Source organism: Fulmarus glacialis, unplaced genomic scaffold (assembly GCF_000690835.1).
Source record: "Fulmarus glacialis isolate BGI_N327 unplaced genomic scaffold, ASM69083v1 scaffold12083, whole genome shotgun sequence".
Taxonomy (NCBI): domain Eukaryota; kingdom Metazoa; phylum Chordata; class Aves; order Procellariiformes; family Procellariidae; genus Fulmarus; species Fulmarus glacialis.
Window position 1 is genome coordinate 21,095 of NW_009204924.1, and position 14,353 is coordinate 35,447.

A 14,353-nucleotide genomic window follows, 5' to 3' on the forward strand; every position below is an offset into this window, starting at 1 on the left:
TCTACAACGCCGCACTTGGGCGAGGAATGATGTTCTGACAAAAATACCAGTACCTTGCTGCCTCCCTGGAGCAGCAGTTTGGCTTTTCATTTGGTAGCAGTCTTCCAGGCAGTGAGGTTTTCCAGTTCTTTCTGGAGAACTTTTATTAGTTTAATTGATATGATTAATAATTAAAAAAAAGAACCAACAAACAAACAACAAAAAAATCCCCAAAAAACAAACAAAACAACCCACTCCAAAACAAAAAAAAACTCACCAAGATGATGAAGTGGGAGCTCTCAGTCCTTTCTGACTCAGCTGTCTCCTTCTCTTCACGTCCAGGGAGGGCAATGAGTTCTCTGTTGCTGGATCCATGATTTCCTGGCATTGACACAACTCCTTTTTCAGTTTTCTCACACTGCTAATGCTTCAATGCGAGTTGAGAAGAAAGGTAAGAACAGGACTCCCCTAACAAAAGACCTCCTCCTTTTCTTTGACTGCTGCCAGCCTATGTATTGCTATGATACACTGTCATAGGATAGGATAGACAAAAAAAATGATCCTTGCAGAATTTAAATGGCTTGAATTACCTGTAATGCTGACAGTTTGGCTCACTGCCAGCAGTAACTTCTACATCGAAGTGTAGGAAAGTGAGACTGGTGGTTTGTGTTTGCTTCTGTGAAAACCTGACAAGTGGGATTCCTTGATGCTGTCCTGCACCCTAAGGAAGGGTACCTGTAATTTGGCAGTGACCAGCACGCAAGCTAGGGCAAGCAGGAAGGTTGTGGTCAGGACTGAGGTGTGTTAGCCAGGCAGCACTGGATGCTACACGCTGCCACGCTTGCTAGACATGGCACAATCAGCTTAGCTGCAAAGGAAAGGGGAAGCTTTCTTCCAACTAGGACACGCAGTTATTTTGTCTTGGACACTTGGAGACAACCTTTCGGACTAGGAATCCATAAACCACAAAATACTCATGTTAAAAGAATCTGGCCAAAGATACTACAGTCATGACTGTTTGTTTTTTCTTTTTCCTTTTACAAAACAAAACCAAACAAATTCCTTTGCTGTAATCAATAGTAGTCAAAAGATAACTTTCTCCAGTTCAAGGATATCAGCTTTAAATGTTAAGGCTAAAAGCAATATTAATTGATACAAAACTCTTATTTCTGTTACAGAATTTACTATACAAATGTTTCCTAAAAAGCCAATGATTAATATTACATTTTTGTGACATAATGAAAAAAACATCAAAGTCTAAGAGGAAACAAGTAAGTGTGCATATACAGCTCACATATGTTTCTTTAAGACATATTTTACATATTAAAATACAGTAGTTACTTTCTGTATGAGGGCTTTCAAATTATAAAATGAATCTGTCAGGTTTTCAGACTTGGCAGGGTAGAAGGTTTTCTTGCTGTGTTCTAACAGAGTCGGGGAAAAGCATCACTTCAGTGGTGAAGAGCTAAATAACCACACAGTTAATGGAGGGAAAGTTTAGGAAAATAATTACATTAATTCACTTCAGACCTGATCCTGCAACCTTTAACCATGCAATGACATTCTTTGCCCAGCAGCAGACCCAAATTTACACTTTGCAGAATCACATCCTCACTGAGGTAGAGATTGCCAAAGAGTTGTTAGTGAGGGAAGTGCCCTGCGTGCCAATTCTAGAAACCAGTAAGGCAGTACAGTCTGCCCTATATTTTCAGACTTTTGGTACCTTACATAACTAGGTGCAAAATACTTATTTTTATTTCTGATTCTTTTCTTTGGAAGTGCAGTCATGTGCAATCAGGTGGAATAAGTGTGCTGATAATTTTCCTTCAGAAATTGTAATGGTTAGCTATGTGGACACTTTTCTTTTTAGGCAGAAACCATGAGGCACTGAAGCAAGCATTCACTTTTCTTGCACTCGAGGTCACAAATTTATGCAAGTCAAAAATGTTGGCCCTGCCAAAAACATCATGCTACACTCCACCAAATAAAAGGACACTGTTATTCTTACAAGGAAAGGTTTGACAGGACAGGAAATAGGCAGGGTCATAGAAGTTTACTTAATACCGAAACTTATTTAACCATCTTTAAGCCAAAATACAATGATAGTTATTTAAAACAAAAAATTAGAGGGGGGGGAGGGGGGGAAGACAAATACAAGAGCACCAGACTGCGCTATTGCAGGAGTAGCAACCAATAGAGAAACCAGGGAACCTTATAATTCAGGTCACTATATGTCACCTGCCTCTACTGGGTTAACACGTATTAAGTAAGTTTTTGATTTATGTCCTGAACTTGCAGCAAGAGGCATCTGATTTGAAGAATCCAATGCAGTTTACCAAGCTATACACTACTTTCATTACAATGCAATCCTTAAGTAGACTGCATTCCACTTAAAGGAATGGAGGAAGGGGGAGTAAGAAGAGAGTGAATATGAAAGATAGGAAAAATGTTGCTGTTCATTACAATTTTCCATTTTTGTTGAAACACAGCAGGAGAGCAAAGCCACAGGCTTCTCTACTGCTCTTGCATGCCAGGAGGGATTATGCAAACACTGCAACCACCCAAATCTTATTTAAATTATAGTCATTGTTCCCCCTTTAATGGTTATACTTTTGCCTGCTTTCACTCAAATATTGCTGCATCTTGCTTTCCGCCAACATAGTCCCAATGGGAGTCATCAACTCTTAATTATAGATGAACAGATCTTTGAAAAATACCTCTGGAAAAAAAGTGGAAAAGAAAGCAAACTTTAAGTGCCATCTAGTGGCTGGTCTACTGAAAAACGTTACAGAGCCCCCAAAAATTCTTAACATGTCACAGAGTAATATAACTGGAGCTGAACTGAGGAAGCAGTGCTTAAATTCACAACCACTAAAGACCAGGTTAATACTTTGGGGAACCAAGAAAAGGGCTAAAGATCAATGGTATCATTACCATAATTTTTCTTTTAAGATTTTCGTCTGTAAGTGGAGAGTTCAAATGGTAGGAATTGTCTAGTGATCACCTGTTCCTTCAAGACCCTCATCAGTTATCAGCTTCTGCCTTGGTAAGGAAATACAAGTTGTAATACGTATTTCAGTCCAAGTTAGAAAATGGAACCATTTCAGATCTCAAAATAGAACCCAAACCATCAGGGTGAATCTGGAGCCAAGCATCTGAATTCAAAAGTTAGCATTCTCCTCTGAGTTCACCTGGGGATGAAGGCCAGAATTTCTCTCTATTTGTAACAAGGCAAATCCATTTCTAAAAGAAAGGAGGCAGATTATTAGTTAGTAATGTCCTTTTCCTTTCCCTGCAGGAAAAAGCCATTTTCTGCTATAGATGAGAATTCCCAACAAATTATTTTCCATTATAAAAGCTCCACATTCCACTTACACAGAGGACATTCCACAAGATCATTCCCAAAGCTTTAGGTAACTCCTCTTGGAGATAACATGTCCCTTCTACAACAGTAGTTGAAAGTCTAAACTTAAATAGCTTTGTCGGAACCTGTTCCGTGATAATGGAGAGCAGCCTAATATAATTTTTATTTAATGTAGTTTTAATTTCTTTTTTTTTGCAAATAGCATTATACTTTGGACTTGCTTTGGAGCTTTACATCTCTTCAGTTTCATACCTATAGTGAGCCCTGGGCATCACACCTCAGTGACAGGTTCTGGAGACATGAATCTGTCTAGATAGAAGTAAGAGCTATGCATGTTGGTATCTAGCTTCTCATGAGGTTACTTGCTCAAGCATGTTGTTCAATGACACAGGCAGCTTTTCATTGAATTACAAAAATAATTTACAACTAGTTAATTTAGGCAGAAGGACAGATCTCAGATAACAGTAATGAACAAGATCAACATGTTTCCCAGACCTCTCTTCCTTTTGCTAATATAAAAATTTTTAAACATTCTGATTTTTGTTTAAAACAGGATCAAATGTGCTAATTAAAGCTTAAAATGTACCATTATAAAGAGGGAAATTTAAACCTTGCTGAAGAAGTGCCAATCTTCTTTCCCTTGCTTATAGGGAGAGGGTGAGTTGTATGAGTAAGAGCCAGGGGAAGTTAAAAACTAGCTTCTGCAACAGATACTGTTCTGTGCCTCCTGTGTATGTGTATGTTTGCCAGATACCAAGATGAAATACTTCTGTAGCATAGGTAATATTAATGGAAAAAGGGAACATGAAAATAATTTGGAGGATGTTGCTCTTCGTATTAATGAAATTGTGGGACTTTCTTTAAAAAAAAAAAAAAGTGAGAAGAGATGTAGGCAGTGTGGTTTGAACCAGAAAGTAGCGAATACTGTTCTAAGAATTCTCTACTCAAAACAAAAAGTTTCTAGAAGTTTCAGTACAGACCTTGGGCTACAGTAGCAAGTATCAACTCAAGAACTTTCAATACGTTGGTATGTAACTCTTGTTGCCTGGTTAGAAGTATTTGTCTTCTACAGATTGCTACTCATATTGAAGCAAAATCCCAACACTATAAAAGGAATTACCAGAATTTGTTACCCTAGTGCAATGGTTTTGATGCACAGGGAGGAGTTCAGGGTAGAGATGAGCTTGAAAACACTTCCGTTGTTTCAGATACACAGACTTTTCCAAAGTCCTACTGGGACGAGCCTTGCAGTAATCTTAAACTCTTATATGCTTCTCTAGATAAGTATTGAGAAATGATGAAAAGGAATTCAACTATACCAATTTTCAAAATAAGTGAGCCCTTTTTTGGTAATGACACTTACTAACAGTCTGTATGTTGACAAATTACAGCAGGCATGGATCTGTAAATTTTTCTTCCTTGTGTGTCTGAGAGATAGCTTCTGAGATTAGTGCTTTTTCTAGCAAATACTATTCCTTCTTATCTCAGAATCTGGAGTATTAGTATTACTTTCAAAAATGGAAATTAGATCAATTTCCAACAGGTACAACAAATTGTAAGTATCGATAAACTTTTTCCTTGTAGATTGCTGTTCCAAGCGAGATCATCTTGTAGTATCTTTTAAAAAGGACTTGCATCAGTGTATCCCCTGCTGGTTTCTTGCTTTGGGGGTGGGGAGGAAAGAAAAGAGGAGCAGCAAAACTTGCTCTCAACTTACAGTCCAGCAAGAGGAAACAGCTTTACACGAAAGGATCATGGTTATTTTAAGACCTTTAAATAGCCTTTTGTAACTGAAGTTCCTTTTTGGCAGGTTATAGAACAGAAGAAACAGTGTCAAGATCAGCTTTTCCAATTCATTTAAAACTTCATTGGTATGATGTGCTTCTTGCTTACAATAGGCTTTGGCATGGTAAGCCTGCTTATGAAGGTCTGGGTATACAGATATAAGTACAGTGTTGTGATAAGAGCATAGAGGGGAAAAAAAAAAGGACTGATAAGCATATAATGCACATGGAGGGAAAGACTTCTACCCTAGTCAAAGATGAATGTACTTATTGTTTCAGCACTGCCAAGTCAAGGTAATGACTATCCTGTGGTTGAAGGAGTCTGAATGCTGTCATATTACACTTTTTCCAGCTCCCCGGGGAAGGGAGGGGGTAAAATGTATAAAATGTGCAAAATTTTGGGCCTACTTCACTGGAAATGGTTAGTCTTAAACAAGGACATGAAACTAATACCAACAGGGTTATTATGATCTGAGACTACCACGGAAAAGAATGCTGTGAACACCTTAGTCTACAAAAGGGCCTACCTTTCCACTGCTGAAACACTACTTAACACACAGTATTTCATCCCTGTGACCTTTCAGCTAAGAAAATCTAAAAAAAGACAGCTGCAGCAAAAACCAAAAAGGTGTTTGAGAGCCTCACAGCCTTTTCTAATTCTTTTCTGTAAAGTAGCAAAATACTCAAGATTCTTTCCTTTTTGTCCCTTCTCTTGTGTGCATGTTCTTTCACCTGAAAACTTTTGAGTCATTTAAGAGATTCTCACACTTAAGGACATCAGGTTCGGGACAGATTCCAAAAGAGTTCCATGTTAACTGGTCAAAACAGAACTGAAAAAAACCAATTCGTGCACTGCTTCAATAATTCAGAATCTTTCTTCCATACAGTAACTTATTAATGAATGTCAACAAATATTTCAATAGCATGTTTCGTAGCATTTATTTACTATATAAAAGTTATTTCCAGATGAGTTGTGTTATTTAGCTCAAACACTGTATTGCCTGCTCTTCTTAATAGAGAGCTGAAAAATTGGCTGTTTGAGGATCAGCTGAGGATCAGTTATGGATCAAAGACAGAACTTTAGCTTTGAACAGAAACACAAGTATTTTGACAGGTTGTAGAAAATGCAATATTAAATATCTTTGCCTTATTCTCATTTAGGGGTCAGAGTGGGAAGTCATACCGATACCTGTATTATCACTGATTCTGTATGAAATAGGCTCTCAGCATGAAATACTGAGCTACATGGAAGATAGCTTTCAGAAGACTAACACAAACTGGCAAGGGAACAATCAGCCATTTTAGTTTAGGTGAGTAAAATAAAATAAAATCATTAAGTTATTTTTTAATTTATTAGAGTATAATCAGCACATAAACAGTGAGTTCTTATTACTGAGGAGCGAACATCTAAGAAGAAAAAATAATCCATCAACTAATCAATCAAGTCAGTCATGCACATTCCCCATAATGCAGACTGCCTGTAAAAATAGACGGGAGGACAGATACAGAGAAGTCTGAATAAAACTTGACATTTTTTTTTATGTACTCCAAAATCCCACTTCTAATTCAAATGAAAATTTAAAAATAGCGTAATAAGAAAAAATACAGAAAGCATATTCAAATAATTTTTAGTTCTTTCCAGTAGAACCAAAGCCACCTTCTCCACGTTCTGTATCATCTAGAGCCTGAAAGACATCAATTATGGTTAAGTTGGATTAGTGTCTTAACTTGCCTTTTGTTTCCATACAACAGATATTGTCTATCATAGAGGAAGGTACATTTATTCGTAACAATAGCTATAATTGAGAAACTAAACCAAAAAAATTTTAAGAGACATTTTAGAATACCTTTTGTACAAGTTTAAACAAATCCCACATTGTGAGACAACAGTTTCCAGTATATACTGACGTGTTTCTCAAGTACCTGTTAATTCTGAAAACTACCAAAAAAAAAATCCATGTAAATGCATGCAAGCATCAAGATTTTTATTCAGGTAGCAATGCTACTAGGCAGTTTTAACACTGAAAGTAGTTTTAAAGCAAAGTATTTATCTATACCATAAATTTCAGCTTATATACACTATCTTAAACTATTAATTATTGAAAATAGCAGAAATATTTTCTTTTGACAACTTACTTGAACTTCCTCTAGCTCAGGATAGCAAATGCGTTCACAGATGAGCTGGGCAATCCTATCCCCTTTTTTAACTGCAATGAAGTTAAAATATTATTAGTTCCTTCAAAAAAAGTGAACAATCCATACAAAGTTTAGAAAATCTCCTTTCAAGAGTATCAGAATGTATTAAAGTGTAAACACTTATTTGAAACTTAGTTAAGCAGATGTTAATAGGCCCAGAAAAATACAGGCTGAGGTAAACTTGTGCTTAGTCCTTTTAAGGTGAAGTTTCAGCAGCAGTACCAGCTCAAGGCATCTCCCCAAAAAACCTGCTGCCATGTTGTGGCATCTTAAGTGTCATTATGCATAAATCCTGCAGAGATGGAGAGACAGCTGTATGTATAATGTGTCTCCTTTTGTGAACTAGACCCAGGAACTGATTTCTCTGGGGGGAAAAAACCCAAAACTGATAAAAGAAAAACAAAATTTCTGGTTACCCAATCTGGTTCACGGAACTTCCATAAGAAGCTTATGCTGTGAAGTTGCAGAAAGGCTGCAGAACACTGGCACTATTGTAAGTGGCCCTGAGGCTTAAAACTGGCTGTTTGCAGAGAGACAGCGTGATTAAGGGAAAATCGTATCTTTATTACTCATGTTTCCCAGGATCCTGGAGAAGTTTTTATCTCAAATACTGCTCAGCTAAATCTTTTTTTTTTTTTTTCAGAGCAAGAAACTTAATACAAAGTTGCGCTTCAGTTCAGCTTATGAATCTAAGCTTAGCTAAGCAGGGTTTTTTTTTTTTGTTTTGGTTTTGTGGTGGTGGTGTGTTTTTTGTGTTTTGTTAAATCCTTTTTTTTTCAGAGCAAGAAACTTAATACAAAGTTGCGCTTCAGTTCAGCTTATGAATCTAAGCTTAGCTAAGCAGGGTTTTTTTTTTTTGTTTTGGTTTTGTGGTGGTGGTGTGTTTTTTGTGTTTTGTGGGGGCATGCTGCCTAATTTGCTAGGAGTGGAATCTTTTTCTGTTTCCTTGAGAGGATATTGTTAAGCTTCCATGTTTTTGTTAACTGTAAGAAGAAAAATGTTCTCAGCTAATTCTAACTCTTCATGGACTTCTAAAGAAAAATTAGTTTCTCATTTTCAGTCAGATGGCTGAAAACAGGCTCTGCCAAGCTTAACACTTACCTTCAAAAGTCTCCTTGCCAAAGTTGAAGAGTACCACACCAACGTTTCCCCGGTAATCCTCATCAATAACACCAGCTGTCATAAGAAAGAATTAAGAGGGCTATCCAGTTAATAAATGTCAGTATATTAGACAAGTAGATTAGATAAGGTTTAGATTAGTAGATGATTGCAGTATCTCATACTGACATCCTTTATACTACTCATGCACAATTAAACAATATATATGAAAATACTGAAATATATGAAAATGCTAATCGATCTTGCAAAAAGAACTGAAAAACACCATCACATACCAAGAAGTGTTTTACCACTGTACTACTAATTTTAGTTGTAATACCCTATCTGAAAGCAAGACAGCTGTACCAAATTCAGGCTCCATTTGTTCTGCTAACTTCAGCTCTTTGAGTGTCAAGCAGAAATCTGTTCTTAACTCTAACATTTTATTTGAGAGCTATGGATTTGCACAGATCCAAATCCCGTATCTCAGGCAGGGTAACAGAACTAAAGCTTTAAGGAATTGATTGTCATTCAGCTACATTCAAGTGTAAATAAGCTTGCTCTTACATTTTATATAACTGTATTAACTACATAGTTAACTACATAGTTAAATTCAGAGAAACATGCAGTTCTCAAGTTGACTCACTGGTATTTAACTGCATGCAATTGCTTAAAGGGACCCTAATTACAGAGCGCTGCCAAAAGTAACAGTGAACAAAACATAGGGGTTGCTGTGCATGAATGTTTTCCAGAATAAAAAAAATTATTAAAAAAAATTTCTTGAATGTAGCTTTCAGAAAGTCAACTATGCATCGGTTAGATTGAGAATCATGGTACACCACTTATTGGTGATCACAGAGCTTTCTTGCACAGTTTCTACCATGGTTCAAGGATGCAATTCAATACTTAAAATATTAAAAATCAAATCCTATGCACACATGTCAAGTATATAAGCAAAAATGGCTGAACTATAAAACAGTAACATGAAAATTTTGCCTCCTTGCTTCTAGCAAAGTACTATTCTGTCCTCCTTTTTAGAATACCAGATGATCTAGAGCACTTACATAATTGCTAAACCAGGGCTGACACAAAGCATTAGCTAAAGAGTGCTATGCAAATAATTTGCTTTGTTTTATACAATAGTGGACACTGAGTCCATGCTACATAGATGCATTACAAAGAAAGATTCAACAAACTTGTAATGGCAGCATAAATAATTTTAAGCATCACTCAAGTTCTGCAGTCAGTTGCCCATTAATTTGGTGTATTTGTTCACATGAGTCAATCAGCTGGAGAGCTGAAAGCCAGAATTCATATTTGGCACATAAAATTATGTACATATGTACATAAATGCATATAAAAAGATCATTAGCTCTTTGGATAAAGTCTTAATTTGACAAACCATTCTCAAGTGTTTCTGTACAGCTAAGACAACATTTTTCTAGACCATATGCTGGGATAGATATTGCTATGCATAGGAGATTGATAATGGAATTTGCTAATTTAACATAATGAGGGCTAGTTTTATTTCTGTTATAATAGAGTATTCTGCTCTGATATAACGCAATACTCAAAACTGATTGCTACAGATTACTAATTCTATTTAAATGGAGATTATGCTTTTATATGTATAAAATGTACCAATTAAAGTAGTATGGTTAGATTTATACATGCAAGAAACTCTTGCACATCACATTTTTGCTGGAATTATCTGAAGAAAATTTATAGAATAGAACAACTGGGGCTACTTAAAGTCATTCTAAATTAACTTTTCGGGTTTCATATCTCTGACAGAAAGCAAGTTTATTTCTACATAATGACAAAAATTGTACTTGATGTATTGGGTAGTGCTTAACCGCTAATGAAGCTTTTTGATCTACCAGATGTTGCTGCTATTTTCTGGGAGAGAATAAAAAAAAAAAAATCTATAACTTAGTTTGTATTGGAGCAACTGGAGCTTAATGGCACATTGGTACTTCTACCCCTTTTTAAACGCCAAACCTTTTTTTTGCTGAAAAGGAGTGTTATAATGGATCCATACTGATTTACAATGAATCTAGTCAGATGGCTTCCCTGACCTTTAAACAATGGCATTACACAATCTCAGCTTTATATATAGATACTGAAATTTATTTTACAACTATTTCTTGAAAAGGCTGTCATCTAAACAGATTCTTCAACGAACAGATACCAAATTTTTTTGACCACCTATTCGGCTACTGCTAGAGACTGGCTCTCTAGGATTTGAAAACTGTCTGATAACTAAAGATGGAAAAGACTGATGAATATTTCTGTGGCTGAACTGAAGTCAGCAACACTGAAAACTTTAATCACTCTATTACTCACTAGAGGGGAAAAAAACCTCTCACTAAAACACTGTTATTTTCTAAGCTTAGCTATAAAGTAAACACCTTGTAATGGTTCTACAGATTGTACAGATGTATTTTCTAGCAGGCAAGAATTGCACTTCCTGCATGCTTCTGAGGATGAAAGCTTTCCAGAGGATTCAGAGAGGAAGAGCAGGCTTCTTCCTTGAAAGCATACCCGATACAAACAGAACTTACAATTAGAGTTAAAGTTACGTATTAAGAAAATAACATGTAAAAATTGTTTCGTGGCCAAAACAATTAGTCTAATGCTGTGCTGAGTGACTGAAACACTGTCAAAGCCAGGATAATTTCAAATTCCATTAAAGGCACAGCTGGGTAAAGATTTTGTGAAATGAATTCCCCACTAATCATTTTCTCTTTAAATGTATTATACCTCCACTGACATAGTCTTACTGAGTTTAACCACTGTGTGGATTTTGAGTTCAAACTACACTATTTGTATCAAAGAATATATGATCCTTGGAACATACAGGAAAATATGATCCAGGAAGACCTGATCAGTTTTCCTTCTGTAAAGAGTCACAAAATCACTCTACGTAACTGGGCGTACTGGCAAAACACGTTAAGATCCTTGTCATTCTGTTATTCTGGAACAGCAAGTTGCAATAATTATATACAGTGCTGAGGACTAAGGCACTTTTCTAAATTATGTGTATTGGGTGGAATTCATCTAAGTGATTTTTGGAAAAATCATGCATTGGAATTGGCAGTCTGACATTCTGTCTTACTCTGTCAGAAGTTTGGCATGTCACTGTTGGGAAAGCATCCACACCTAGCAGATGTGAATTCTGAACATATTCCTGCATGATCCTGATTTTTCTCCCTGATCCTTAGGACTTCTGGCAATGTATTTTTACTTGAATGGATAATGCCCTCATTGTGACAAAAGTACTTCTGAAGGACAAGTTAGTTATGTAAAAATTTTTAAGTTGTTTTGTTTTTTTTTTTTTAAAATAAGAAGTCCTCTACTAATTGTCAGTAATAGTTTTTTACTCATGGTTTGTCAACTGTCAGCTTTTTTAAAATCTGAACATAGGTCATCCTGCTAAGCACTTCTGATTGCATTCTGGTATTTCCTAGTTTAAATTTCAGATTGAAAAGACTGTTACAGAGTATATGTATTTTTTCATATAAACAAAAACATTGTTTTAGAAGTGTCACTTTAAAGAACCACACTATAGTAGACCATGTATACTACAGAAAGTCATAGGATTGTAGAGAATCTTTGATTCCCATCTTAGTGCTCTTTTGTATGTTACCCAGCAACACTCAAAAAACCTTAGTGTAACAGACATACAAGAATCAATTCTTATTTAAGACAAAGCCTGAATGACACAAAGCTGGCACAGATGCTCCTCTTTAACCTCTGGTATCAGAACTGTATCACAGGCACAGCTAGACTTTGATACGCCATAAAGCAGAGAGAATAAAGTAGTTCTGCAGCAGCTCTAAATTATACTAGGAATTGCTTTGCTTTTTGGCTGGGTTGGCATCAGAAAGAGAAGGATGCCTAGAGTCACCCTTCCTCACCGCGAGAGCCAAGCCTATAAGCAAGTAAAGTACCACTGTTCTAAGTAGTCTCTCTTGTTTAACACTGGGGAACCAAACAACAAACCAACAAAAAAAACCCCCAAAAACCTAGCGAAGAGGAAAAGGCCTCAATTTTTCAGCACGCTTTTCTTGTCAACTTCCATTATGACTCAAATTATAATGTGTTTGCAAAAAAAGTGCTCTCTCGGCCACCCAGCACTTTTGAAGATACCCATTAGATGTATCTGCTTTATGTCGTCACATCAGAAATGTAGTTTTTGGTTCTTTTACTACAATCTATTGCCAGAAAAACCAATTGCTTAGGGTTTTAGGAGGCAGAAAACATTTTAATTAACTTAGAACTGTATTCTTGTACAATTAGAACAACGTAATACACATTCAGTGCTACCTAAGTTGCTGTGGTTACAGCTGTGCTCAGAGTAACTCTACAACAATCTTAGCGGTGAGAACTTCTGTGCAACGTAGATGCCGTTTTATAATACAACACTTAGAGAATCTGCCTGTGCTCTGATCAGACCCCGCTGCAAAACTGGAATTGAACTTTCAACATCATTTACGTCATGTTGCAGTTACAGGGATATGGCAAAAGGACAGTGAGGCTTTCACGAAGGCTTCTGATTATAGACACGACTATAATAATTGTTTTTGAAGAGATATCTGAATTTCTAATCAAGATTAAAGAAAAGCTCAAAATACTTTAAAAAAACACCCTGTTGTTCAAAAGAAATCTGTTGCTAGTACTGAACAAAAAAACCCAGCACTAAAGACTTGTAGAAAGCAGGATTTGTTTTATTTCTGTTTCAAAAGACTTTCAATTTTTAAGTCAATTAATGTACAAAGTTACGAGTTTAAATTTAATTTGCTTTACATAATTTGTTACATTTTCATCAGTAAGGGTAAACTAAAGCTCTCTTCATCCTAATAATCAATTCTACCCACAGTAATGGTGTATTCCAGTGCCTTCTGTCATTCCTTTTGAATATCATTACTATATATTCTCTGTGTAAAAGAGTATCTGTATGTTATTAATTCATTCAGATCTTACACTAGACTGAAAAGAACCATGCATAGATGTTTAGTCAAAATGGAGAAATCTTTAAAGCCTAAACCAAAAAATAACTTCTATGCCAGGCATTGCCTACAAAAGTACAATACGGTTATTATTTTAAAAAATCAGTAATATTTTTATAATTCAGCAGGTTTTAAAATAATTATGATGTACTGGCTCTCTGAGGTATTACCCAGTTATCTCCCTTTGCCAAACTACCAATGAAGCTAGCATTATTTACTTGCACGTATTACAATGTGAAATTAAGGCACTTCTGCAATCAAGATTTACAAAGTCTTAGTAAAAAGAACAAAAATCTTACCACCAACATCTATGAAGTGCTTTGCAGCTAAACCAGAACGTGGTGCTAGAAAACAAGAATTTTTTCGTAAGTATAATAATTTATTTCTTTTCAAATTCTTACACAATATTTATAGGTTTGCACAGAGTCGTGGCAGCAAGAACTGTTTCCACAGTCTTTCTAAAATAAACATGATTTTACAGGAACTACTGTAAGTGTTAATGTATATATTAAACAAAATAACAGCTGCTACGGGCTACAATAAAATTGCAATCTTTAAGCGATATAAGCATATCTTTGTTTAGACCACCAATTGCAGAGTAGGTTTCTCCAAGGAAGGCGGCTGGAGCAGACAATGACTATCTAATCTTGGTTTATTTTTGGCGACTACCACTGGTTTGGAATCTCAAAAGTCTATTAGGTCAATCCATTCAAGTTACAATGGAAAACAATATTTGGCAAGCAATTTACTAAGAAATATTATATGCACATAAATTAAATGATGTGCAGGTTTTTTTTTTTTACTTAACCTACTTTGATGAGGTGCTAAAACGTTACTCTCTTCAAAATTTTCTTTGTCTGGGATAAGAGAAATGCACATGCATTCTCCTTTTAGATGAAAGGCAAACTCTGATCACGCTC

General features: G+C 35.9%; 1 protein-coding gene across 1 annotated transcript in view; it reads right to left on the minus strand.

Annotated features, from left to right (window-relative positions):
• Positions 1-6,457: 6,457 nt before the first annotated feature.
• Positions 6,458-14,353, minus strand: part of DUT (deoxyuridine triphosphatase) — a 10,216-nt gene continuing 2,320 nt past the window's right edge. Inside the window, exons 3-6 of the mRNA XM_009575184.1 lie at positions 13,733-13,777; positions 8,425-8,499; positions 7,264-7,334; positions 6,458-6,812 (exon numbers count right to left, since the gene is read on the minus strand). Coding sequence (XP_009573479.1) covers positions 6,756-6,812; positions 7,264-7,334; positions 8,425-8,499; positions 13,733-13,777 — 248 coding nt within the window. The 3' untranslated portion in view covers positions 6,458-6,755. The remainder of the gene's footprint in view (positions 6,813-7,263; positions 7,335-8,424; positions 8,500-13,732; positions 13,778-14,353) is intronic.